General features: G+C 33.8%; 3 protein-coding genes across 12 annotated transcripts; all 3 read left to right on the top strand.

Moving 5' to 3' along the window:
* The first annotated feature begins 1,953 nt into the window (after positions 1 to 1,953).
* LOC121203215 (putative disease resistance RPP13-like protein 1) lies at positions 1,954 to 7,234 on the top strand. 3 transcript variants are annotated; one of them, XM_041105169.1, is made up of 3 exons: positions 1,954 to 6,460; positions 6,583 to 6,656; positions 6,929 to 7,234. In XM_041105169.1, exon 1 carries the CDS (start codon positions 2,179 to 2,181, stop codon positions 4,543 to 4,545), a length of 2,367 nt encoding a protein of 788 aa, XP_040961103.1. In that variant the 5' UTR covers positions 1,954 to 2,178; the 3' UTR covers positions 4,546 to 6,460; positions 6,583 to 6,656; positions 6,929 to 7,234. The 3 variants fall into 3 exon arrangements, with proteins under 3 accessions (XP_040961103.1, XP_040961102.1, XP_040961101.1); XM_041105168.1 differs by having other exon boundaries at positions 6,854 to 7,234; XM_041105167.1 differs by having other exon boundaries at positions 6,583 to 7,234.
* On the top strand, positions 4,723 to 6,303 carry LOC107925813 (putative disease resistance protein At4g19050). Its single transcript, XM_016856531.2, has one exon. The coding sequence runs from the start codon at positions 4,723 to 4,725 to the stop codon at positions 6,301 to 6,303; it is 1,581 nt and encodes a 526-aa protein (XP_016712020.2).
* A 9,679-nt stretch (positions 7,235 to 16,913) lies between the features above and the next one.
* On the top strand, positions 16,914 to 22,842 carry LOC107925833 (putative disease resistance RPP13-like protein 1). 8 transcript variants are annotated; one of them, XM_041105161.1, is made up of 4 exons: positions 16,914 to 21,337; positions 21,460 to 21,536; positions 22,319 to 22,498; positions 22,667 to 22,842. In XM_041105161.1, exon 1 carries the CDS (start codon positions 17,113 to 17,115, stop codon positions 20,785 to 20,787), a length of 3,675 nt encoding a protein of 1,224 aa, XP_040961095.1. In that variant the 5' UTR covers positions 16,914 to 17,112; the 3' UTR covers positions 20,788 to 21,337; positions 21,460 to 21,536; positions 22,319 to 22,498; positions 22,667 to 22,842. The 8 variants fall into 8 exon arrangements, with proteins under 8 accessions (XP_040961095.1, XP_040961094.1, XP_040961093.1 ...); XM_041105160.1 differs by having other exon boundaries at positions 21,818 to 22,498; XM_041105159.1 differs by having other exon boundaries at positions 22,319 to 22,842.
* Positions 22,843 to 23,577: the final 735 nt, after the last annotated feature.

Here is a 23,577-nt window from a genome sequence, read left to right as displayed (position 1 = left end):
GAAACAATCTCGGTCGATTATTTTAGTTAATCACTCTAGAAAGAAATGTAATTGAGTTAGGTTTAAGTCAATTAATTGATCTAAAAGGAAGATAATTTGAGTTTGGCTAACAGATTGATGCGGAATCCCGGATCTAGACACAAGAGAAACACAAATTAGAAATAAAAAAAACGAGAATAAATAAAATTAGTTAAATAATAATAATAATAAAAATGATAGATTTGCCCTATAGAACCCTTGGTTAACTTGTAACCAAAAACGCAATGATTGAGCGGCTCCCTACGAAACCCCTAGAAGAAGAACCTCTAGAAACACCGATGAACGGGAAAGAAATTTGAATATTTGCAACTCCGAAATACCTTCGAAAGTAACAAACTCCAAACTAAATAGCAAGAGAAGAATCACTCTACTCCCAAAAATTTGCCTCACACAAATTTGAAAGAAAACAAATGCTCTTCTTTTATTCCTCCCCCAATGTGTAGAAAACAAGCCTATTTATAGGCAAATTACAAGAGTAATTGAATCATAATAAAACTCTTTCAAGAGTAATTGAATCCTAATAAAAACTCTTTAAAGAGTAATTGAATCCTAATAAAACTCTTTAAAATTATCTAAGAAAATAAATAAATAATAACAAACAAGCCTATTTATAGGCAAATTACAAGAGTAATTGAATCCTAATAAAACTCTTTCAAGAGCAATTGAATCCTAATAAAAACTCTTTAAAAAGTAATTGAATCCTAATAAAACTCTTTAAAATTATCTAAGAAAATAAATAAATAATAACCTAACCAATAAAATTACTTAACTCATAAATGATATGTCCTAACCAATGAGAATTAAGTAAATAATAATAATAAGATACAAAAAAAGATTAATCCACCAATTTATGGGCTTTCACTATTCCAAGATTGGTCCAGTTAATTGCATTCCCGTATTTGTCAATGTCACGAACATGATGAATTAAATTTGTAGCAACAAAGTCTTGGACAAAAGCATTCATCTTTGATTTTAATTGACGTGCTTTACTTCGAGTGATTGGTCCACTAGAAAAGACAACCCTTTGAGTGTCACATCCTTGGCTCGTATCACAGATCTAGTAAGAAAGCAAATCATAAATTAGTACAACAATTAGGAAGACAGGTTACAATTAGTATACTTATCACACATGTATGTTCGGGAATCATATATTTAGAATATAAGTGTGCGTTTGAATATAACATGCAATAAATAATTAAAGCATAAGGTTTGAAATTAATTAGCAATAAAGTGTGCACAATAAAATTAAAATGTATAAAAATATTAAAGTTTTAGTTGAATGGTAAATTAATAATTTATTAATATAGTTGGTATGGGTTCAAAATCCCATGCACAAATTTTTATTTATTTTATAATAAAAAGACTAGAGTGACATTTTCATATTTTCTTTAACCAAGTTGGTACCCGATTAATTCGTGACATCAACTAGTCATAAGTTTAAATAATACTATAAATAGTAAAATAGTAAGCTAATTAACAATATAGCTACAACCAATCTCGGGCGTAGCTAGGGGGTTGGCAAGGTCCTCTAAAATGGAAAATTTTTCATTTAGACTCTTTAAATATTTTAAAATTTTAAATTAGTAAATATAAAATTATACTTTGCTCCCCTAAATATGATAAAAATATGATATAATCTTTTAAATTTTATAAAGATATAGACTATTAAAATTATAAAATTGTAAAAATTATCATTTAATTTTGGATTTTTTTTCTATATGCTAAATAATGTAAATATTTGTGATTCAAAAATTTAGAGTATTGGTGTTGGCTATATTTTGGCGATAAAGTTGAGAGGAATATAATACTTTGATGCTTAAATAAATTACATATACGGTGAAGGTCAATTTAGGATAATGACCAAAAGCAAGAGAAAAGAAGAGCATCAAAATTCAAATCATTTCCATTTTTCCTTTCCCATTAACACAAAAAGCAGCTTCTTTATCTGTACCCAGTGACTTCCAACTCATTGCCTCATAGTCTGAATTATTATATTACATGCTTCAAGGATATTGTGCCAATTTCTTCAACTTTCTCTAATTTTGCAGATTCCATTTCCCTTTCCTTCTTTTTTGTTCCCTGGCTTTCCATTTTGGCTTTGCTCATTTCTCTTGTCACCTTATTTCTCACAATTCCACCATGTCTGCCATTGGAGAGGCTGCTCTTTCTGGGTTCCTGGACCTGTTGGTGGGCAAATCGCTTGACTCTGCACTCAACTTTGTTGCTGATCACTACCAACTCCACCAGCAGCTCAAGCAGTGGCAGTCCATATTGCCTGATATCCAAGCAGTGTTGGACGATGCAGAGGAGAAGCAGATCAAGAACATGGGTGTGAAGAAATGGTTGGAGGATCTCCAGGACTTGGCTTACGATGTGGATGACATCTTGGACGAGTTCGCTTATGAAGAGTTACGCCTCAATCTCCAAGACACTCAAGCTCAAGCCAGACCTAGTAAGATCCGGAAATTCATTCCTGAAAGGATTATTCGTAGTATTTTCCCTCCCACTTCTTTTCAGTTTAATAATTCCATGATCACGAAGGTGAAAGACATCACTGATTCACTGAATAGTTTGACTACACGAAGAAGTAGTTTGGGGTTGAGTGAGATTTTGTCTCAAGCTGCAACCTCCAAGGGAAAGCAACCCAGGCTGCAACCAACTTCCGTACTGGATGGAGTTGTGGAGTATGTTGGCAGACACAAGGAGAAGACAGAAATGATTGAGTTGCTCAAAGGTAATAACTACAATGGAGTTTCAGTCCTTTCCATCGTCGGTATGGGAGGGATGGGTAAAACAACTCTTGCTCAGCTTGTTTACAATGACGCCACCATCAACGAGTCTTTTGATCTCAAGGCCTGGGTATGCGTTTCTGATAATTTTGATGCAATTGCTATAACAAAGGCAATTTTACAGTCCATCACTTCTGAGTCATGTGATTACAGTTACTTGGATTTACTTCAAGTTAAGTTGAAGGAGAAGTTGTCTGGGAAAAGATTCTTGCTTGTTTTAGATGACATTTGGAACGAGAATTATAATTATTGGACCATCTTACGGTCTCCGTTTGGAGCAGGGACCACTATCATTGTAACCACTCGTCTTCAAATTGTTTCATCTATTGTGGATCCCCTCAAAGTTTTTCATTTGGATAAACTATCAGATGATGATTGTTTATCCATATTTACACAGCATGCATTAAAAGCAAGAAATTTCGATGGACATCCCCAGTTCAAAGAAATTGGAGAGAAAATTATTAGAAGGTGCAATGGCTTACCTTTGGCTGCAAAAGCTATTGGAAGCTTGCTACGCACAGTTAAATATCATCGAGAATGGGAAAGAATATATGAGAGTGAGATATGGAACTTACCAGAAGAGCAGTGTGGCATAATTCCAGCTTTGCGATTAAGCTACCATCATCTTCCGTCATACTTGAAACGATGTTTTGCATATTGCTCCATAATTCCTAAAGATTATGAATTTGAAGAAGAAGAAATTATCTTGTTATGGAGAGCAGAAGGTCTCTTGCAACAAAAGGCTATGCCTCAAGTTAAAGATATTGGAAATCAATATTTTCAAGATCTAGTGTCAAGGTCATTTTTTCAGACATCCAGTAAAGATGAGTCCCGATTTGTAATGCATGACTTCATCAATGATTTAGCTCAAGTAGTTGCGGGAGACATATGCTCCAAACAGGAGGGTGATATGCAACAAAAGTTATCGAATCGCACTCGGCATTCTTCTTATATTGCTGGAGAATATGACACAGTGAAGAAGTTCGAAGCATTTGATCAAGTGAAATCATTACGTACTTTTCTACCCTTAATATTTTCTAGAAATTATGTTTGGGGGCCTTTTTTAACTAATGTTGTTTTGCTTGATCTGTTGCCAAGACTTGGCTACTTAGGGGTGCTTTGTTTGAGTGGGTATAAGATAAAAGAGTTACCTGATGTTTTTGAAAATTTAAAACATCTTCGCTACTTGAATTTTTCTAACACCCATATCAAATGCCTACCTGATTCTTTGTGCACTCTTTACCATTTGGAAACTTTATTATTGAGACGGTGTTGGAAGCTTCAAAGGTTACCTTCAAAGATGGGAAATCTTGTCAACTTACATTATCTGGATATCAGAGGTGCTGACTTAATAGAAAGGATTCCTTTCAGAATTGATAAGCTAACGAATCTTCAAAGGTTATCAAATTTTATCATAGGGGAAGGTGATGGACATAGTATCAGAGAATTGAAATATTTGTCAAACCTCAAAGGTGATTTTTGTCTTTCTGGGTTGGAGAATGTTAATGAAGATGCAGGGGAAGCCAAGTTAAATGAGAAGCAGGGGATTGATCGATTGGTATTGAAATGGAGTTGGGACACAAGGAAAAAAGAAGTTGAAGAATGGGTGTTAGATTCTCTTCATCCTTCGAAAAAGCTTGAGCAACTCGTCATTCAGAATTTTGGTGGTGCAAAATTCTCTACTTGGATTGCAGATTCTTCCTTCAAAAATATGTAGTCATTGGAGCTCCGCAACTGTCAAAATTGCAAATCTCTACCATCGATTGGAAGGTTGCTATTGTTAAAAGATCTTTCAATTGGTGGTTTGCGTCAAGTACACAAGATTGGTGCTGAGTTGTTAGGAGAAAATCAATCAAATGCTTTTGCATCATTAGAATCTTTGTGCTTTGACAATATGCTGAATTGGGAGGAGTGGGACCTTTGTGAAGATGATGAGCAAGTATCGAAATTCCCCAGCCTTCGTTTTCTTTCAATCACAAAATGTCCTCTATTGTTGGGAAGGTTGCCAACCATCCTTCAATCCTTGCAGAAACTTGAAATCTATGAGTGTCAGAGACTGGTAGTTTCAATTTCAAGTTTTCCCTTGCTGTGTGAATTAAGCATTGCAGGGTGTGAAGAATTGGTGGATGAAGGTTCTTTGTCTGTACAGAAGGTTACCTCTTTGAAACATGCGTCTCTTTCAAATATTTCAAAGTGTAATATTTCGGCAGAGAGGATACTTTTGAGATTTGCAAACTCCGAAACATTTAAGATCTCTGGTTGGGAGTTGGGATCTTTATCGCAAATTGGGTTAAGATTAGTCGGGCACCGATTCATTGAGATTGTCAGTTGTCCCCAATTGGTCTCTTTGGCAGCAGAGGAGGAGAGATTGCAACTTGACAAGATTCCAGGTGTTGAATCTCTGTTTATAAGAGATTGTGAAAGGCTCAGTAGACTACCAGAAGCCTTACATGCTTTCCCATTCATTACAAGAATAACACTTGCAGACTGTCCCGGCTTGGTTTGTTTTGCAGAGAGTAACTTTCCCCCTGCTTTAAAAGAGCTGAGGATTGTGAATTGCGTGAATTTGCAATATTTGGTTGATGAAAAAGAAAATACTAATAAGAGTATGAGTACCAACACTTGTCTTCTTGAGCGCTTAGATATAAGCTGCTGTCCATCTCTAATATGGTTATCATCAAGGGACGATATATGCAATCGGTTTCAACATCTCAAAATTCGATGTTGGTCAAAGCTAAGTAGCTTAGTTTTAAATGCCAAGTTACCCGTAATGCTTAAACAGCTATTTATCGGGGATTGTCCAATGTTGGAATGCATAGCCCAAGACTTCCTTGAAACCACTGATCTCGAAAGCATTGTCATTCATGATGCTGAAAAAATTAAATCATTACCTCGGGGATTAGACAAGCTCAGCCATCTTCAGGAGATTCGATTATTTAGGTGTCCAAATCTTGTTTCATTGGAAGAAAGTGGGTTGCCCACCACAAATCTCAGAGTTCTCTCAATTGGGGGTTGTGAAAATTTTAGAGCCCTTACCAAGTGCATCAACAACTTCACCTCCTTTCGAGAATTAGCAGTGTGGAAGTGTTCGGCTGACATATCCTTTCCAGAAGAGGGTTTCCCTACCAACCTCACATCACTTCAAATCTCAAACGCACCCAAAATTTATACATCACTTGTTGAATGGGGATTTTACAGACTCACCTCTCCTCAAAAACTCAACATCAGCGGTGAAGGATGCTCACGTGTGGCGTCATTTCCAGAAGAAGCGATAGGAATGATGCTTCTCCCTCTCTCACCGATATCAGCATCCATAGATTTGAAAATTTGGAATTCATGTGCTCCAAGGGCTTACAACACCTCACCTCTCTTCAACGATTGGCCATCTATGATTGTCCTAAGCTCGCCTCTCTTCCAGAAAAAGATATGCTTCTCTCGCTTGAGCGTCTATTTATTTGGCGTTGTCCGTTGGTAGCTAGAAGAAGGGTGCAGTAGGGGTAAAGGACGAGAGTGGTCCAAGATTTCCCACATACCTTTTGTTAAAATTGATTTTAAAACAGTCATCCCGAGGGAATTAAATTGAAAGTTAAGCAGCAAAATCTGGTATCGATTTCTCCACACTCAAACCACAGGTGTGAAACGGATTTTAAGCATTTATAAATTTCATAGCTTTATTTTTTATATATCTGATTGACCTCATGAACAGCATGATAACAGAAATGAATCTTATATATTTTGTATTCAATTTTTGCAGGCATTGAAGGCTAAATTGGCGAAAAATAGTGAACTTCAACTCATCTGCTTCAGCTTATTTGATTTAGTAAAGCGGTTAGTCAATTCTCTGCAACATTTATTCAGCAAATTGAATGTTCTGTTTTCATTTGCATCTTCCAATATCTAAGCTATTTTGGTATATGAGAATGGGATCTTAGTTAAAAATATTTGACATTTCGTAGTACTATTAACCAATGGTTTTTCAGAAGAACAAGTCTTTTACGTAAGAGTTTGTTGATCTTTGTGGATAGATTTCTGTTATTGCATAAGGATATCAGTGCCAACAGATTTCGTCATCACTGTAGACATGGTATTGATCCTTGCAGGATGAATGGAGGGATACAGTACACGTTACAACATGGTATTAGAGAGCTCAATTTAACACATGTAAGATAACAGAGTTCCCAAAATATTGTTCTGTCCAATCTCAAAGATGTCCATCTTAGTTTTTCGAATTTCTAAGACCATGAATCCATTCAAAGTTTGTGGATAGTTATTGGCAAGGTATTTTATTTTTATGATGTAATTCTATTGTAATCTCCAATTTTTAGTAGTGAATTTCGTTTTTGGTTCTGCCCGTGGATGTAGGGAATATTCGCGAACCACGTATATTATTATGTTCACTTTCTCTACTTTCTTTTTTGTGTTTTGAATTTCTTATTCTTTTTCTCAATCCAAAACATAAATTTATTAATAAAACAACCAAAATCAATGCATAGCAAATCATAAAAATTCAGATGGCCATATATATCCCAAAGGTTACACTCAAAGATCAGCACAGATCAAAAGCATCAAAGCAAAATATTCAAAGAAAATAAAGCATCAAACATTATAGCCACCCACATACTTGCTTTCAAGGTAGCCATTACCACATTGGTGTAAGTACTACTTTTCTATGAGAACCGGTATGTATTGATACTAGTCTATTTTATGAACCACTTTGAATTTATCGATATTTTTTAAAATATTTAATAAATTGTTATAAATAAATATACAAATATCAAATAAATTGTTATAAATAAATTTCTAATATAAAACTATTCATCAATTATATAAAATATTGATTAATAAACTCCACAAGTAAAAACTCATCATTCAATAAATTCAAAATTAAGAAGAAAAAAAAATCGAAGGATGAGGGGATTTTTTCAATAAAAAAAGTTTAAGGGCGAGTGGATATTTTTCTATGATAACGAGGTGAGTGAGTTTTTTTTATTATATTTTAATTTTTATATTTTAAATGAAAAAGTATGCTCTAAAAAATTTTTAAATGTTAAACTTTACTTTCTAGTGTAATATTTTTTTTTATTGGTCAATACATTTCAATTAAATATTAGTCTAATAGAAAACATACAATTAAAAGTTTTATATTTTTTAACACTATTCATGCAGCAGCAAGTGTACCATGTTTCGGCCAATGCGAACGGTACAAGCCAAAATTTTCATTAGTATGGAAAAGGGTGTTGCTTGTTGCGCTATAACAGTAGAACGGCGGCACCGGTCGGTGCGACTAAAACCATGGTTTTTTTTATTATTTGAATACAATAAAATAAAGAGGTTTTTTTATTATTTTAGCCATGAATTTTAAAAAAAAACATGTGTTATATGTCCTCGTGAAATACTTGTGTTCAACGTCTCAAGTGTGGCCTAAATTCGAATTGCACTAGTCGTGTTGTTATTAGGGCTTTGCCCTCCTATTGTAATTCACAAAAAAAAATCAATATTCACTAACAAAAATTGTTAAAACACATTAATAATATATAAATAATTAAAAACCACTTTTTATATTTAAAAAAAGAAACCCAAAGCAAAAATAAAATCCATTTTGAGTTGAAATACCAAAAACAGGAGAGTAAAAAGGTAGAGAAATTAAGATAAATAGAAAAAATAAACTAAACGTATAATAAATAGAGTTTCCATAGTTGGATAATTGGTAGATATAGTATCAAATCTGTCACCTTTCAAGCTTTCACCCTAATTTTGGTCACATATTTTCTTTTTCCATATCATTTTCCATTTCCATTTAAGAAAACGATTGTTATATATAAACATTACTTACTTATTTTCTTTTCTCTTAAAAAAAGAATCCTTTTACAATCCCCTAAATTTTTTGCCTTATTTTCTTTGATCGGTTTGTTGTTATAAAAACCTTTGGTTTTTTTCAAAATTTAAGAAAAAAAAAATCTGGGGTTTAACTTTTCCTTTAAAAATTTTCCGGGAAAAAGTAAAGGAAAGAAGAAAATTTTCAGATGGGTAGAGGGAAAATTGAAATAAAAAAGATTGAAAATTTGAATAGCAAGCAAGTAACGTTTTCAAAGAGGCAAAATGGGTTGTTGAAGAAAGCTAAAGAATTGTCCATTTTATGTGATGCAGAGGTTGGGGTTATTATTTTTTCAAGCAGCGGCAAGGTCTATCAATGGTCCAGCACTAGGTATATAATATAGTATAATACTTATTTATATATATATATATTATAGATGATTTTTAATAATCGAAATCTGGGATTTTTTCAATTTTTAATTTTAGCAATTTCTTTTGTAAGCATGAAAGTAAGTTGACCTATAATTTGATTGATTTCCATTGTTTTTCTTTTCTTAATAATTGGCTATCGTCTCAATATTGAATTAATATAAAGTAGTTTAAGTTTCGTTTCAGTTAAAAATTTATTGTGTTTTGATTAATATCGACTTATATGAGTGTATATTAGTTTGTAATGGTCTATAAAACTTATATATATTTATTTTCTTGGATGATTATTTTTTAGAACTGTTTTTTTTTTTCTAAGCATGAAAGTAAGTTGAGCTGTAATTTGATTGATTTCCATTATTTTCTTTTCGCTTTGTAGTATGGTAGTCGGTAGTTTCGATACTGGTTGTATCAATCGTTATGAATCGTCTCAATATTGAACTAGAATAAAATAGTTTAAGTTTCACATCAATTAAAATTTCATTGAGTTTTGACTCATTTCAATTAATATATTCTTGTATCGCCGAGTATTAATTCCTATAAAGGGATTTTTAATATTTCTCTTTTCTTTCTTAACTACTTTCTTATATAATTGCTTTTAAAAATAATATATAACCATTCATTAAATTATTCAAATTAATTAATAATTTTAAAATTTATATTTACATATTATAATTAAGAAATATTTGCAAGTATATTATATATATATAATACTTTTACAACACATGCTCATATTAAAACAAAAATGATATATAAATAGTTTCGATAAGTTAAGAATAACTTGTCATAAATTTGATCGGCTCAAGTCCAAACAATAATAATGAGTTAGAATTTTATTTTTAATTTATTTTTATTTTTTTAAACATGACATTTTATGGATGTAGCATAGAATACACTCTTTCAAGGTACAGCAAAGGAATGGAAGAAGATCATTCTCAAGAACACCCTTTTGATGAGCAACAAGTTGAGGGGTATATATATATTGATATCCTCTTTGCATAAATAATAATATTAATGTCAATTGAATTAAGACTCGATCGATAATAATAATTACATTTCTAATATCGTGTGTGCGTGTTTTTCTTTTTTTTTTGTTAAAAAAAAGAAGTTGCAAGGAATTGAGGTTAACACCATGAAACAGGAGTATTTAAGGCTACACACAGCATACATGTTTGTCAATTTCAATTTTATTGTTTGTTAATTATACTATATATAGTTATATAACTGAGTTGAAGCCACGAGTTTAACTAAAGATCAATTTGGTTGAAAAATAACTTTAACTAAAAATCCTTATTTAAAAGATAACAAATAATATTACGAGTTTGCTTTTTGTCTTTTCATTTAACTATTTATATAGTGTTCAGCTGATATATCCTTCCCAGAAGAGGTTTCCTTACGAATCTCACATCACTTGAAATCTCAAATGGACCCAAAATATATACATCACTTGTTGAATGGGGATTAAATAGACTCACCTCTACTAAAGAGCTCACTATTGGCGGTGAGGGATGCTCACGTGTGGTGTCATTCCCAGAAGAGGGTTTCCCTACGAATCTCACATCACTTGAAATCTCAAATGGACCCAAAATGTATACATCACTTGTTGAATGGGGATTAAATAGACTCAACTCCACTCAAGAGCTCAATATCGGCGGTGAGGGATGCTCACGTGTGGTGTCATTTCCAGAAGAAGGGATAGGAAGAATGCTGCCTCCTTCTCTAACATCTATCTGCATTGAAAATTTTGAGAATTTGGAATTCATGTGCTCCAAGGGCTTTCAACAACTCACTTCACTTCACGAATTGGAAATAAGCAATTGTCCAAAACTCACATCTCTTCCAGAAAAAGATATGCTTCTCTCACTTGAGCAGCTACATATTTTCAATTGCCCGTTGCTAGAAGAAGGGTGCAGTAGGGGTAAAGGTCGACAGTGGTCCAAGATTGCCCACATCCCTTATGTCCGTTTTCAGTATAAAACAGTCATCCCAAGGGAATTAGATTGAAAGTAAAGCAGCAAAACCTGGCACTGGTTTCTCCACACTTAAACCACAGGTGTGAAACCATTTTAAACATTAAGCAATTTCATAGCATTTTTAGTTCCATAGTTCCACATATGTGATTGTCCTCAGAATAACAAGATAATAGCAATCAGTCTTATATAATTTGTATTCAATTTTTCAGGCATTGAAAACTAATTTGGCAAAAATAGCGGATGAATTCAACTAGCCTTCCTTTTAGCTTATTTGATTTGATGTTCAGCAAATTGAATGTTCAGTTTTCATCTGCATGTTCTGATTTCTAAGCTTCCTTTGCGTATATGTTTGCTTAGCTCTCAGAATATGGGTTGGCACAGACTAATTTTGGAATGGACTTGGAATATGCCGTATAGTCAGTCGATCCTTCTTTTCGACATTGGTCTGCCAATCCTAGACTTTCTTTTCATCTTTCTAAAATTTTCTATAATATATTAACTCTTTTTTTTTAAGACAATGTTTTCAAATGCAATTGTTATAACCTTTGTACTTGGAAATGGGATTTTAGTTGAAAATATTTGACATTCCATTGTAATATTGACCAATGGTATTTCAAAAGAATAAGTCTTAATTTACTTGATAGTTTCATATGATCTTTGTGGACAGATTCCTGTTATTGTGTAAGGATACGAGTCGTCACCAGTCTATTATTGATCCTCTCAGGATAAGGAAGGGATACACTACGCAGTACGGCATGTAGTTAAAGAGCTAGATTTAAGCATTAACACAAGAGAGTTCACTGACCTGCAATTTGGGGTTTTCTCACTTGTAAAACACTGATGACATTGAGATTATACTTCTTTTGAACTTGCAGCCTCAGTGTTCCCACAAACTATAGTCTGCTGATCTCAAAGTTGGCCATCCTAGTTCTTGGAAATTCTCAGATGATACATCCATTTGAAAGCAACTTTCGAGCTGCATTAATTCACTTGATGAGGAACTGCTTTTTCGATCATGTGGATTGAACGACATTAATGAACTCAGTGTCTAAGTGACAGACTGAAAAACTTCATTTAACCATTTTGGTTACTGCTTCATATCAATATAATCAAGTTTTTTGCATTCAAAAGAAAGTATGTTGTTTTTCATTTTCGTACACAACTGCTGTGATCATGGATGGATGCATCATCAAAATTTCAGAGCATCCCTTATTTTGTCATGCTCAGACCACATGTATGAAACCCTTTAAAAGATAGGCAAAGATGGTGGTTCACTGATATTTGGTTTTTGTAAGACAGATAATATTGTAAATGTGATATATTATTTGGTCATTTTTGTAAGACAGGGAATCTGAAGCTTGAAAGCTAAATGTGTCACAGTGGGCTTTCTATCACACTTTATATGGATTTCCCCTGCTTTGAAAGGCTTCAACAGTGATGTTATCAAATGTTTATGAGATGGAGAATATTTTCTTCTAGTACTCCCTTCTTGTGTTGGACTATATTTTGTTGTTAATGGAGATAATTATTTTGATGCCATTGGCATGGAGCTCAACGTTCATTTACTTGGAAATCGGGACAATGGACAAAGGCTATGACAAAATTCAAAACAAAGGTCCCTCGTTAGTAAATATATTTATAGACGGGTTGGGTCTAAGCATGATATTAACTTACTTTATGTTTATCTAAATCTGACCCAGCCTAAAATTTAGGCTTAAAATGTTGCTCAAACCCGTCTATATTTACAAAAGATTAATCCAAACTCATGTTAGCCCTGTCCATATTAATTTTATTTTTTTTTAAATATTTATATTATATTATTTTAATATTTAATAATTTTATATATTTTTTTATTGAAATTTTTTATATCGTACCATGTATGTAAGAGTATAGTCAACAATTTGATAGCAAAAGTAATGAGAAGTTCAATATAGAATATTATTTCTAGTGTGTCAGGATATGATTGATTATCTAAATGATCTAATATTTCAAAATTTAATGTTGGTTCATTAGAACCGTATAAACCGGGACGCAAAACTCCTATTAATAGAAAAATGAAACCGCCTGCAATGTACAAAATAAATTTTGTAACCGAGTATAGATGTTTCTTCCCCTTCATGGATAGAAATAGATAAATGAGAATTAATTCAAACTCCCACATGATGAAAAAAGTAAAAGGTCTTAAGAAGAAATGATACTATTTGATCACTATACATTGCTAGCATCAAGAAATAAAATAATCGTGAATCTCGAGTAATTGACTAAATCACCAAAGTTGCTAAAGTGGTAATAAATCCTATCAGAAAAATGGGCTCATAGAAAGTCCATCTTTTCTCGATCTCCAGTAAAAATAATAATGTATCCAAATACTAAGTCCATCCATTTTAGAATTGCAAACATTTTAATCAATTTTGATCCAATAAAAGAAAGACATAATAATTTATTAGACTTCTTAAAAAAAAATTAGTTCTCTATTTAAATTTTTATTTTTTAGCCCATAAATTTGTAACTTTTTTTAACTTTACTAATGTTCACTTAATTAATTTTTTAAATTTTAAAAATTAATTAAATGTTAATGTGTTTTCTAGATTATAATTCACATGTATGTCGGGTCTATTTTAGAGTGGTTTGATTGAAAGATAAACTTAAGAGTTAAAATTATTTTTTATGCAAATTAGGAGTAATCATTATGCCTAAAAGAAAAGCTAATGCGGGGACGGAAAAATGGGAGGGTGCAATAGTTTCATGGACTGGGACCTCTTTAATTTCCACTTTCATTGTCTTTTCCCAGCAACAACCACTTGGGAGGGTGCAAGAATTTCATGGACTGGGACCTCTTTAATTTCCACTTTCATTTGCTTTTCCCAGCAACAACCACTTGGGATCCATCTTCTTTATCATAATCCAATGCCTTCCAAGTCATAGTCTGAATTATTGGATGCTTAAAAAAATATTGTCCCAACTTCTTCAACTTTCACTAATTACACAGAATCCATCTTTCTTTCTTTCTATTTTGGTCCCTGGGTTTCCATTTTGTCTTTGTTCAGTTCACTAATTATCTAATTAACCATTAACTGAACTTTCAAAAAATTATTAACTGACCCTTGACCGAATTAATTCGATTAACTGTTTAATTAACCAAATTAATTTGGTTTTATCCAAAATTTACACACCCCTAATAATTCAACAAGAATTAAATAAAAGAAATAAACAAATAAAAGAAGGGGAAAAAATTGGGAAGGTGGCGTGGCGGCGAAATATTATACAAGAGAAAAAGAAAGAACATAATTAGAACTATAGAAGAAAAGAAATTCCATTTGCAATCCATTTCTGCCCAAAACCAAAAAGTATAATATACATATTAAAAGGAAAATTATTTTGGAGGAATATGATAGTATAAAATTGGGATACCATCATATTTGTATCCATTTTCAATAATTTAATGTCACATCAATATTTTTATCTTGAATTTTAATATTTTTATTTGTATTAGTATTTTTTTAGAATTTAATTTAATCTTAAGATTTGTGTTTGATGCATTCTAACAAATAGTGCACGAAGCCATAAGTAGACCATGACCAAAATGAACTCATGCTTCCAACATCTCTTCCAAATTTATGTTCCAATATCTTCTTACCATTTCTGTTAGCACTTCCTCTCTCTCTCTCTCTCTCTCTCTCTCTCTTAAGTAAAAAAAGAGAGACAAGACACCCTGAAATAAATAATAGTTCCAATGGAACCTTCTCTTCTATCGGGGATTGGTCGTTTATTCATGAGCCAAGCCATTACTTTCTATTCGTTATTCTCCTTATTATTATTAACAAATTAACAACTCAAATGACCACAACAAATTATCTTAAGAATCATTAAATTCTATACCTATAAAAGAGCGGCCATCCATTTTAGAGTTGCAAACACTTTAATCCACTTTTGTCTCATAAAAGAAATACATAAAGATTTGGTTATCTAATTTTATGAAAAAGAATTAGCTTTTGAACTTGTATTTTCTTGTCAAATTATTTCAAAATAAATAAAAATTTTAATGTTTTTATCTTTGTTAAGATTGTATACCCTTTTAAGTTTTCTATTTATTTTGAAGTGATTTAATAAAAATAAATACAAATTCAATGATTAAAATAGATGAAAAATTAAAGAAAAGCTATTCAAATAATTGCAGGGAGATATGAAATGAGAGGGTGCAATAATTTCATGGACTTAATATGGGTTGGGTTACCCGGCCCGGCCCGATGGCCCGCTCGAAAAATGAGAGGGTTCGTGATACGAGTCACAAAGGCCCAACTCAAGCTCAAGAACGTGATGGGCTCAAATTACCACAAGGCCCAATGAGACGATTCCAAAGCCCAACCAAAAAGTCAAAATCATACTTAGTTGAAAATCAGGCCAAATTGTAAAGTGGCCCAATTTGTAAAAAATTAATTCTTAGTTTCAATTTTAGACTTTCTAAATTAATTGTTATGTAAATATTCAGTTCAAGAGGCCTAATTTAAAGCCCTTGATCGAATTTCTCTTTAATATTTAATTAGGAGTTTTTTTAGTTTTAGTTTTCTAATAGGATTAGGAAAATATTAAGGCCTATTAATAGGCATGGCCGGCCACCCTTGTAAGACACATAAGAAACACATTGAAAATTTCAGATTTGTTTTGAGTGAAAATTCTCTTTGAGTTCTCTAAGAATTTTCTCTTGAGTTTTTTTTAGAAGTTGTTTTAACAATCTTTTTTATTGTGGGAACCATCTTCAACCTTCTTCTTGCCATTGATATTCATTGGAGGGAAGATTAGAGCCGTTTGAAGGGAGTTGTGAAATCTCTTGGGATTTCAAGGCTGACTTTATCTTTATTTGCTTGTTGTCAATTTTTTCTTTAAATTCTGCCTTGTGCCGATTGCTTATCTTGTTTTAATCGATCTTCTTGTTGTGTTTTCAGTTCATTCCAACTTAAAGAAATCGATCCATACTCCTCTCTTGGCAGTCAAGAATCGCACCAAAAATCCCCAATTTCTAGGGTTTTTGCCGACTAAAATTCCTTCCCTTTTTGGTGAAATTAGGTTGCTAAAATTTGGGGAAAACTACCCCGTTGTTCAATTGGGCAGAATTGCAACCTCCTTTGGGTTTCAAGAACCGTTTGACCCCTCAATTTTTCCTCTCTTCTTGCTGCCCCAAATCCTAATTTTCTATTTTTAAAATCTGATTGATTTCTTTAATTTGAATGCTAATTCGTTTCAGATCTGATCGTTTCAAGTTTTCACAAGAGTTTTCCGTGACTTGGCAACTCGATCTTGGTCCGTGCGCATTCTTATATCAGTTCGGCTAAAAATTTAGGCCCGAAATATGGGTTTGGGCAAAAAAAAAGAGGTCCGTTTAAAAAACGGGCCAGGCTGGGGTAAAACTTTTTTGACCCGGACCCAGCCCGGCCCGAATTATATATTAAATATATATTTTTATTTTTAAACAAATATATTTTTGTTTTATTATTAATTTGGCTATTATTTTAGTTCTAATTTGTTTCAATTTTAATATAACCACTTTTTATTATATTTTTAATTTGTGTATTGCTTTAAGAATTATTTTAGTCTTTTTTTTGTTTTAATATTTGTTTTAAAATTTTTTATTTAATGAAATAAACTATAAAAAATAATATGGGTAAGTTGGGCCGGGCTTGGGCTTAGTAATTTTCTTTTGGGCTTGACTTGAACAAAAATTTTAGACCTATTTTCTTAGCCCGGTCTGGCCCAGCCTAAAATATGGGTCTAAAATTTTATTCAAACTCGACCCGAACCCGGCCCAGCCCAGCCATGATCACCTCTACTGGGACCTCTTTAATTTCCACTTTCGTTGTCTTTTCCCCATCAACAACCACTTGGGATCCTTTTTCACGTTCCACTGCCTTCCCAACTCATAGTCTGAATTATTGGATGCTTAAAAAATAGTGCCAACTTCTTCAACTTTCTCTAATTTTGCAGATTCCATTTCCCTTTCTTTCTCTTTTTGTTCCCTGACTTTCCATTTTGGCTTTGTTCATTTCTCTTTTCAACTTCTTTCTCATAATTCCAACATGTCTGTCATTGGAGAGGCTGCTCTTTCTGGGTTCCTGGACCTGTTGTTGGGCAAATCGCTCGACTCTGCACTCAAATTTGTTGCTAATCACAACCAACTCCACCAGCAGCTCAAGCAGTGGCAGTCCATATTGCCTGATATCCAAGCAGTGTTGGAAGATGCAGAGAAGAAGCAGATCAAGAACATGGGTGTGAAGAAATGGTTGGAGGATCTCCAGGACTTGGCTTACGATGTGGATGACATCTTGGATGAGTTCGCTTATGAAGAGTTACGTCTCAAGCTTAAGAAATCGCAAGCTCAAGCCAGCACTAGCAATGTACGGAAGCTCATCCCTACCTGCTTTACTGGTACTAGTTTCGCTCCCACTTCTTTCCTGTTTAAGAATTCCATGATTCCCAAGGTGAAAGAGATCACTGCTAGACTGAATAGTTTGACTACTCGAAGAAGTAGTTTGGGGTTGAGTGAGATCTTGTCTCAAGCTCCAACCTCCAAGGGAAAGCAACCTAGGCTGCAACCAACTTCCGTACTGGATGGTGTTGTGGAGTATGTTGGCAGACACAAGGAGAAGACAGAAATGATTGAGTTTCTCAAAGGTGATAACTCCAACGGAGTTTCAGTCCTTTCCATCGTCGGCATGGGAGGGATGGGTAAAACAACTCTTGCCCAGCTTGTTTACAATGATGCCACCATCAACCAGTCTTTTCACCACAAGGCCTGGGTATGCGTTTCTGTTAAATTTGATGCAATTGCTATAACAAAGGCAATTTTACAGTCCATCACTTCTGAGTCATGTGATTACAGTAACTTGGATTTACTTCAAGTTAAGTTGAAGGAGAAGTTGTCTGGGAAAAGATTCTTGCTTGTTTTAGATGACATTTGGAACGAGAATTATAATGATTGGACCATCTTACGGTCTCCGTTTGGAGCAGGGACCCATATCATTGTAACCACTCGTCTTCAAATTGTTTCATCTATTGTGGATCCGCTCAAAGCTTTTCATTTGGATAAACTATCGGATGATGATTGTTTATCCATATTTACACAGCAGGCATTAAAAGCAAAAAATTTCGATGGACATCTCCAGTTTAAAGAAATTGGAGAGAAAATTGTTAGAAGATGCAATGGCTTACCTTTGGCTGCAAAAGCCATTGGAAGCATGCTTCGCACGATTGAATGTCATGGAAAATGGGAAAGAATATGTGAGAGTGAGATATGGAACTTACCAGAAGAGCAGTGTGGCATAATTCCAGCTTTGCGATTAAGCTACCATCATCTTCCGTCAAACTTGAAACGATGTTTTGCATATTGCTCCATACTTCCTAAAGATTATGAATTTGGGGAAGAAGAAATTATCTTGTTATGGAGAGCAGAAGGTCTCTTGCAACAAAAAGCTATGCCTCAAATTAAAGATCTTGGAAATCAATATTTTCAAGATCTAGTGTCGAGGTCATTTTTTCAGACATCCAGTAAAGATAAGTCCCGATTCGTAATGCATGACCTTATCAATGATTTAGCTCAAGTAGTTGCAGGGGAAATATGCTCAAAATTAGAGGGTGATAAGAAATGGAAGTTCTCAAATCGCACTCGACATTCTTCTTATATTGTTGGAACATATGACACAGTGAAGAAGTTTGAAGCATTTGATCAAGTGAATTCCTTACGTACTTTTTTATCCTTAATGTTAACTAGTGTTTATCGGTGGCCTTATTTAACTAATGTTGTTTTGGTTGATTTGTTACCAAGACTTGGCTACTTAAGGACGCTTTCTTTGAGTAGGTATAAAATCACTGAGTTGCCTGATGTTTTTGAAAATTTAAAACATCTTCGCTACTTAAATTTTTCTTACACTGATATCGAATGCTTACCTGATTCTTTGTGCACTCTTTACCATTTGGAAACTTTGTTATTACATTGGTGTTACAAGCTTCAAAGGTTACCTTCAAAGATGGAAAATCTTGTCAACTTGCATTATCTTGATATCAGAGGTGCGAACTCAATAGAAAGGATTCCTTTTAGAATTGATAAGCTAACGAATCTTCAAAGGTTATCTGATTTTATCATAGCGAAAGGTGATGGTTGTCATATTAGATATTTGAAATATTTGTCAAACCTCGAAGGTGATTTCCGTCTTTCTGGGTTGGAGAATGTTAATGGTGAAGATGCAGGGGAAGCCAAGTTAAATGAGAAGCAGGGGATTCATCGATTGGTATTGCATTGGAGTGGAAAGTTTAAAAAGGCTTCAAGGAATAAAGAAGTTGAAGAATGGGTGTTGGACTCTCTTCGTCCTCCAAAAAAGCTTGAGCAACTCGTCATTGAGAATTATGGTGGTGCAAAATTCTCTACTTGGATTGCAGATCCTTCCTTCAAAAATATGTTGTCATTGGAGCTTCGCAAGTGTAAAAATTGCAAATCTCTACCTTCCATTGGAAGGTGGTTGTTGTTAAAAGATCTTTCAATTAGTGGTTTGGATCAAGTACACAAGATTGGTGCTGAGTTGTTTGGAGAAAATCAATCAAATGCTTTTGCATCATTAGAGTCTCTGTGTTTTGACAATATGCTGAATTGGGAGGAGTGGGACCTATGTGAAGATGATGAGCAAGTATCGAAATTCCCTAGCCTTCATTTTCTTTCAATCCGAAAATGTCCTCTATTGCTGGGAAGGTTGCCAACCATCCTTCAATCCTTGCAGACACTTGATATCTATGAGTGTCAGAGACTGGTAGTTTCAATTTCAAGTTTTCCCTTGCTGTGTGTATTAAGGGTTGAAGGGTGTGAAGAATTGGTGGATGAAGGTTCTTTGTCTGTACAGAAGGTTACCTCCTTCAAAGTTGTGTCTGTTTCAAATATTTCAAATTTTAATATTTCAGCAGAGAGGATAATGTTGAGATTTGCAAACTCCGAAGCATTCTACATCTTTGGTTGGAAGGAGTTGGGATCTTTATCGCAAATTGGGTTAAGATTAGTCGGGCATCGTTTCATCACGATTTGGAATTGTCCGCAATTGGTCTCTTTGGAAACAGAGGAGGAGAGATTGCAACTTGACAAGATTCCAGGGGTTGAATATCTGACCATAAGGGATTGTGAAAGGCTCAATAGACTACCAGAAGCCTTACATGCCTTCCCATTGATTACAATCATAGTACTTGAAAACTGTCCAGGCTTGGTTTGTTTTGCAGAGAGTAACTTTCCTCCTGCTTTAAAAGAGCTGTGGATTTGGAATTGCTCGGGTTTGCAATATTTGGTTGATGAAAAAGAAAATAATAATAAGAGTATGAGTAGCAACACTTGTCTTCTTGAGCGCTTGGAAATAAAATGCTGTCCATCTCTAATATGGTTATCATCAAGGGGCGATATATGCAATCGGCTTCAACATCTCGATATTAGGGATTGTTCAAAGCTAAGTAGGTTATTTTCAAACACCAAGTTACCCGTAATGCTTAAAAAGCTATTTATTTGGGATTGTCCAGTGTTGGAATGCATAACCCAAGACTTCCTTGAAACCATTGATCTCGAAAGCATTGGCATTCGTGGTGCTGAAAAAATTGAATCATTACCGCGGGGATTAGACAAGCTCAGCCATCTTCAAAAGATTCGATTAAATTTGTGTCCAAATCTGGTAACAAGCTCATCCTTCCCAAGTGCATCAACAACTTCACCTCCCTTCGAGAATTAAAGGTGAGGGAGTGTTCGGCTGACATATTCTTTCCAGAAGAGGGTTTCCCTACCAACCTCACATCACTTGAAATCTCAAACGCACCCAAAATTTATACATCACTACTTGAATGGGGATTTTACAGACTCACCTCTCTTCAGAAACTCAAAATCAATGGTGAAGGATGCTCAAATGTGGTGTCGTTTCCAGAAGAAGGGATAGGAATGACGCTGCCTCCTTCTCTCCAATCAATTTCCATTGAAAATTTTGAGAATTTGGAATTCATGTGCTCCAAGGGCTTTCAATACCTGACCTCTCTTCAAAAATTGCGAATCAATGATTGTCCTAAGCTCACATCTCTTCCGGAAAAAGATATGCTTCTCTCGCTTGAGCGTCTATCTATTCTGCATTGCCCGTTGCTAGAAAGAGGGTGCAGTAGGGGTAAAGGACGAGAGTGGTCCAAGATTGCCCACATACCTTATGTTGAAATTGATATGAAAACAGTCATCCCGATTTAATTGAAATTTAAACAGTAAAATCGGGCATCGATTTCTCCACACTCAAACCACAGGTGTGAAACGCATTTTAAACATTTATCAATTTCATACCTTTTCTTTATATATATCTGATTGTCCTCATGAACAGCACGATAATAGAAATCGGTGTTATATATTTTGTAGTTACTTTTTGCAGGCATTGAAGGCTAAATTGGCGAAAAATAGAGAAGACCTTCAACCGGTCTGCTTCAGCTTATTTGATTTAGTAAAGCGGTTAGTCAATTCTCTGCAACATTTATTCTGCAAATTGAATGTTCTGTTTTCATCTGCATCTTCTAATTTCTAAGCAGTTGCTATGAGATTGGTATATGGGAATGGGATTTTAGTTAAAAGTATTTGAGATTTCGTTGTACTATTAACCAATGGTGTTTCAGAAGAACAAGCCTTTTACGTGATAGTTTGTTGATCTTTGTGGATAGATTTCTGTTATTGCATAAGGATATCAGTGCCAACAGATTTCGTCATCACTGTAGACATGGTATTGATCCTTGCAGGATGAATGGAGGGATACAGTACACGTTACAACATGGCATTAGAGAGCTCAATTTAACATAAACACAACAGAGTTCACTGAGCTGTAATTTGGGGTTTTCACTTCCAGCCTGAGTGTTCCCAAAAATAGCAGCGACTAAGTGACTCACTATATATCGACTCTCTTGCTTTTGACTTTGAGATATGAGTTAAATGAATCAAATGATATATATACTGCAGCAGTTTGGAACTAGTTTCATTGCAGCTCTCTTTTAATGTGGCTTTTCAGCTTTCCGGTCTGGTAGATTGGCATATTTTCTACCAATCTTTATATGAATTTCCCCTGCTTCGAAAGGCTTCAACTGTGATGTTATCAATGTTTGTGATAGGGCAAGTATAGGTTATATGGAGAATTTGTTCTTCTGACATTCCTTTCCTGTGTTGGATCATATTTTGGTGCTTGGTACAAAGTTGTAGTTGAGGAGCCAAATATGCTACTTATTTAGCCTTATACTTTCATTCAGCTTTGGGAACCATGAAATTGGTGGCAGATAAAAGGCCAAATGGTACCACTGGGGAGGTGTACGTACCTTTGGGTGATAAACCCTGGAATGGTGGGCATCCAAAGAGGGCAATACCTGCTTATGGGCACAACAACAGCACAACGTCGGTGGTCGACAGATGTTGACAAAAGGAATGGAGTGGTAAGTTTTTTTTTTTTAATGCTTTTAGCATCATCTATTTCTATCTACGCAAATCATCAACCTATCTTAGGTCTCCATTGATGATTGATAAGAGGTTAGGATGTTTTAAATAAAGTATTGTTTTTGACATTTTGAGATTGTTGGCCACTTGTTATTTATTATTGCCAGGTACTTTTCAGTTTGTAGAAAGTGTATAGTTGATGCTTATTTAGAAGATTGCTCAAAGTTTGTGGATAGTTATTGTGGTGAGTTATTTTATTATGTAATTCTATTGTAATCTCTATTTTTTAGTAGTGAATTTTATTTTTGGTTCTACCCGTGGATGTAGGAAATATTCCGAACCACGTAAATCATTGTGTTCACTTTTTCTACTTTCGTTTTTGTGTTTTGAATTTTTTAAATTTTTTTATGAATCCAAAACATAATTTTATTAATAAAAAAACTACAGTAAATACAAAAAAAATCATAAAAAAAATGAGATAGCCATATATATCTCAATGATTACACTCAAATATCAACACAAATCAAAAGCATCAAACCAAAATACTCAAAAGAAAACAAAGCATCAAATATTACAGCCACTCAAAATAATATCTCAACATGCTTTTACTCATTTCCTTTCAAAGGTAGTCAACACCACACTGGTAGATATACCACTTTTCTACTGGAATTGGTACATTCTGGTATTAGTCTATTTTAATATATGGTTTCGAATTTATTGATATTTTATATCTATATAAATAAATATACAAATACTAAATAAATGATTCTGAATAAATTTCAAATGTAAAATATTCATCAATTATATAAAATATTGATTAATAAACTCTACAAATAAAAAACTCATCATTCAATAAATTAAAAAAAAATAAGAAAAAAGAAGGGATTTTTTCAATAAAAGAAGTTGAAGGATGAGCGAAGATTTTTCTATGATAATAAAGTGAGTGAGTTTTTTTGTTATATTTTTATTTTTATTTTTTTAATGTAAAAATATATTCCATAACAAAATTTAAATGTTAAACTTTACTTTTTTAGTGTAATATTTTTTTATTGGTCAATACATTCGAAGTAAGTTATTA

This window comes from Gossypium hirsutum, chromosome D11, assembly GCF_007990345.1.
Source record: "Gossypium hirsutum isolate 1008001.06 chromosome D11, Gossypium_hirsutum_v2.1, whole genome shotgun sequence".
In the NCBI taxonomy this organism is placed as follows: domain Eukaryota; kingdom Viridiplantae; phylum Streptophyta; class Magnoliopsida; order Malvales; family Malvaceae; genus Gossypium; species Gossypium hirsutum.
This window is presented reverse-complemented; position numbering and strand designations above follow the sequence as displayed.

What these genes read in the sequence shown, in the direction of transcription:
- LOC107925833 (XM_041105161.1), top strand. Translation starts at nt 17,113, where the DNA reads ATGTCTGTCATTGGAGAGGCTGCTCTTTCTGGGTTCCTGGACCTGTTG.
- LOC107925813 (XM_016856531.2), top strand. Translation starts at nt 4,723, where the DNA reads ATGCTGAATTGGGAGGAGTGGGACCTTTGTGAAGATGATGAGCAAGTA.
- LOC121203215 (XM_041105169.1), top strand. Translation starts at nt 2,179, where the DNA reads ATGTCTGCCATTGGAGAGGCTGCTCTTTCTGGGTTCCTGGACCTGTTG.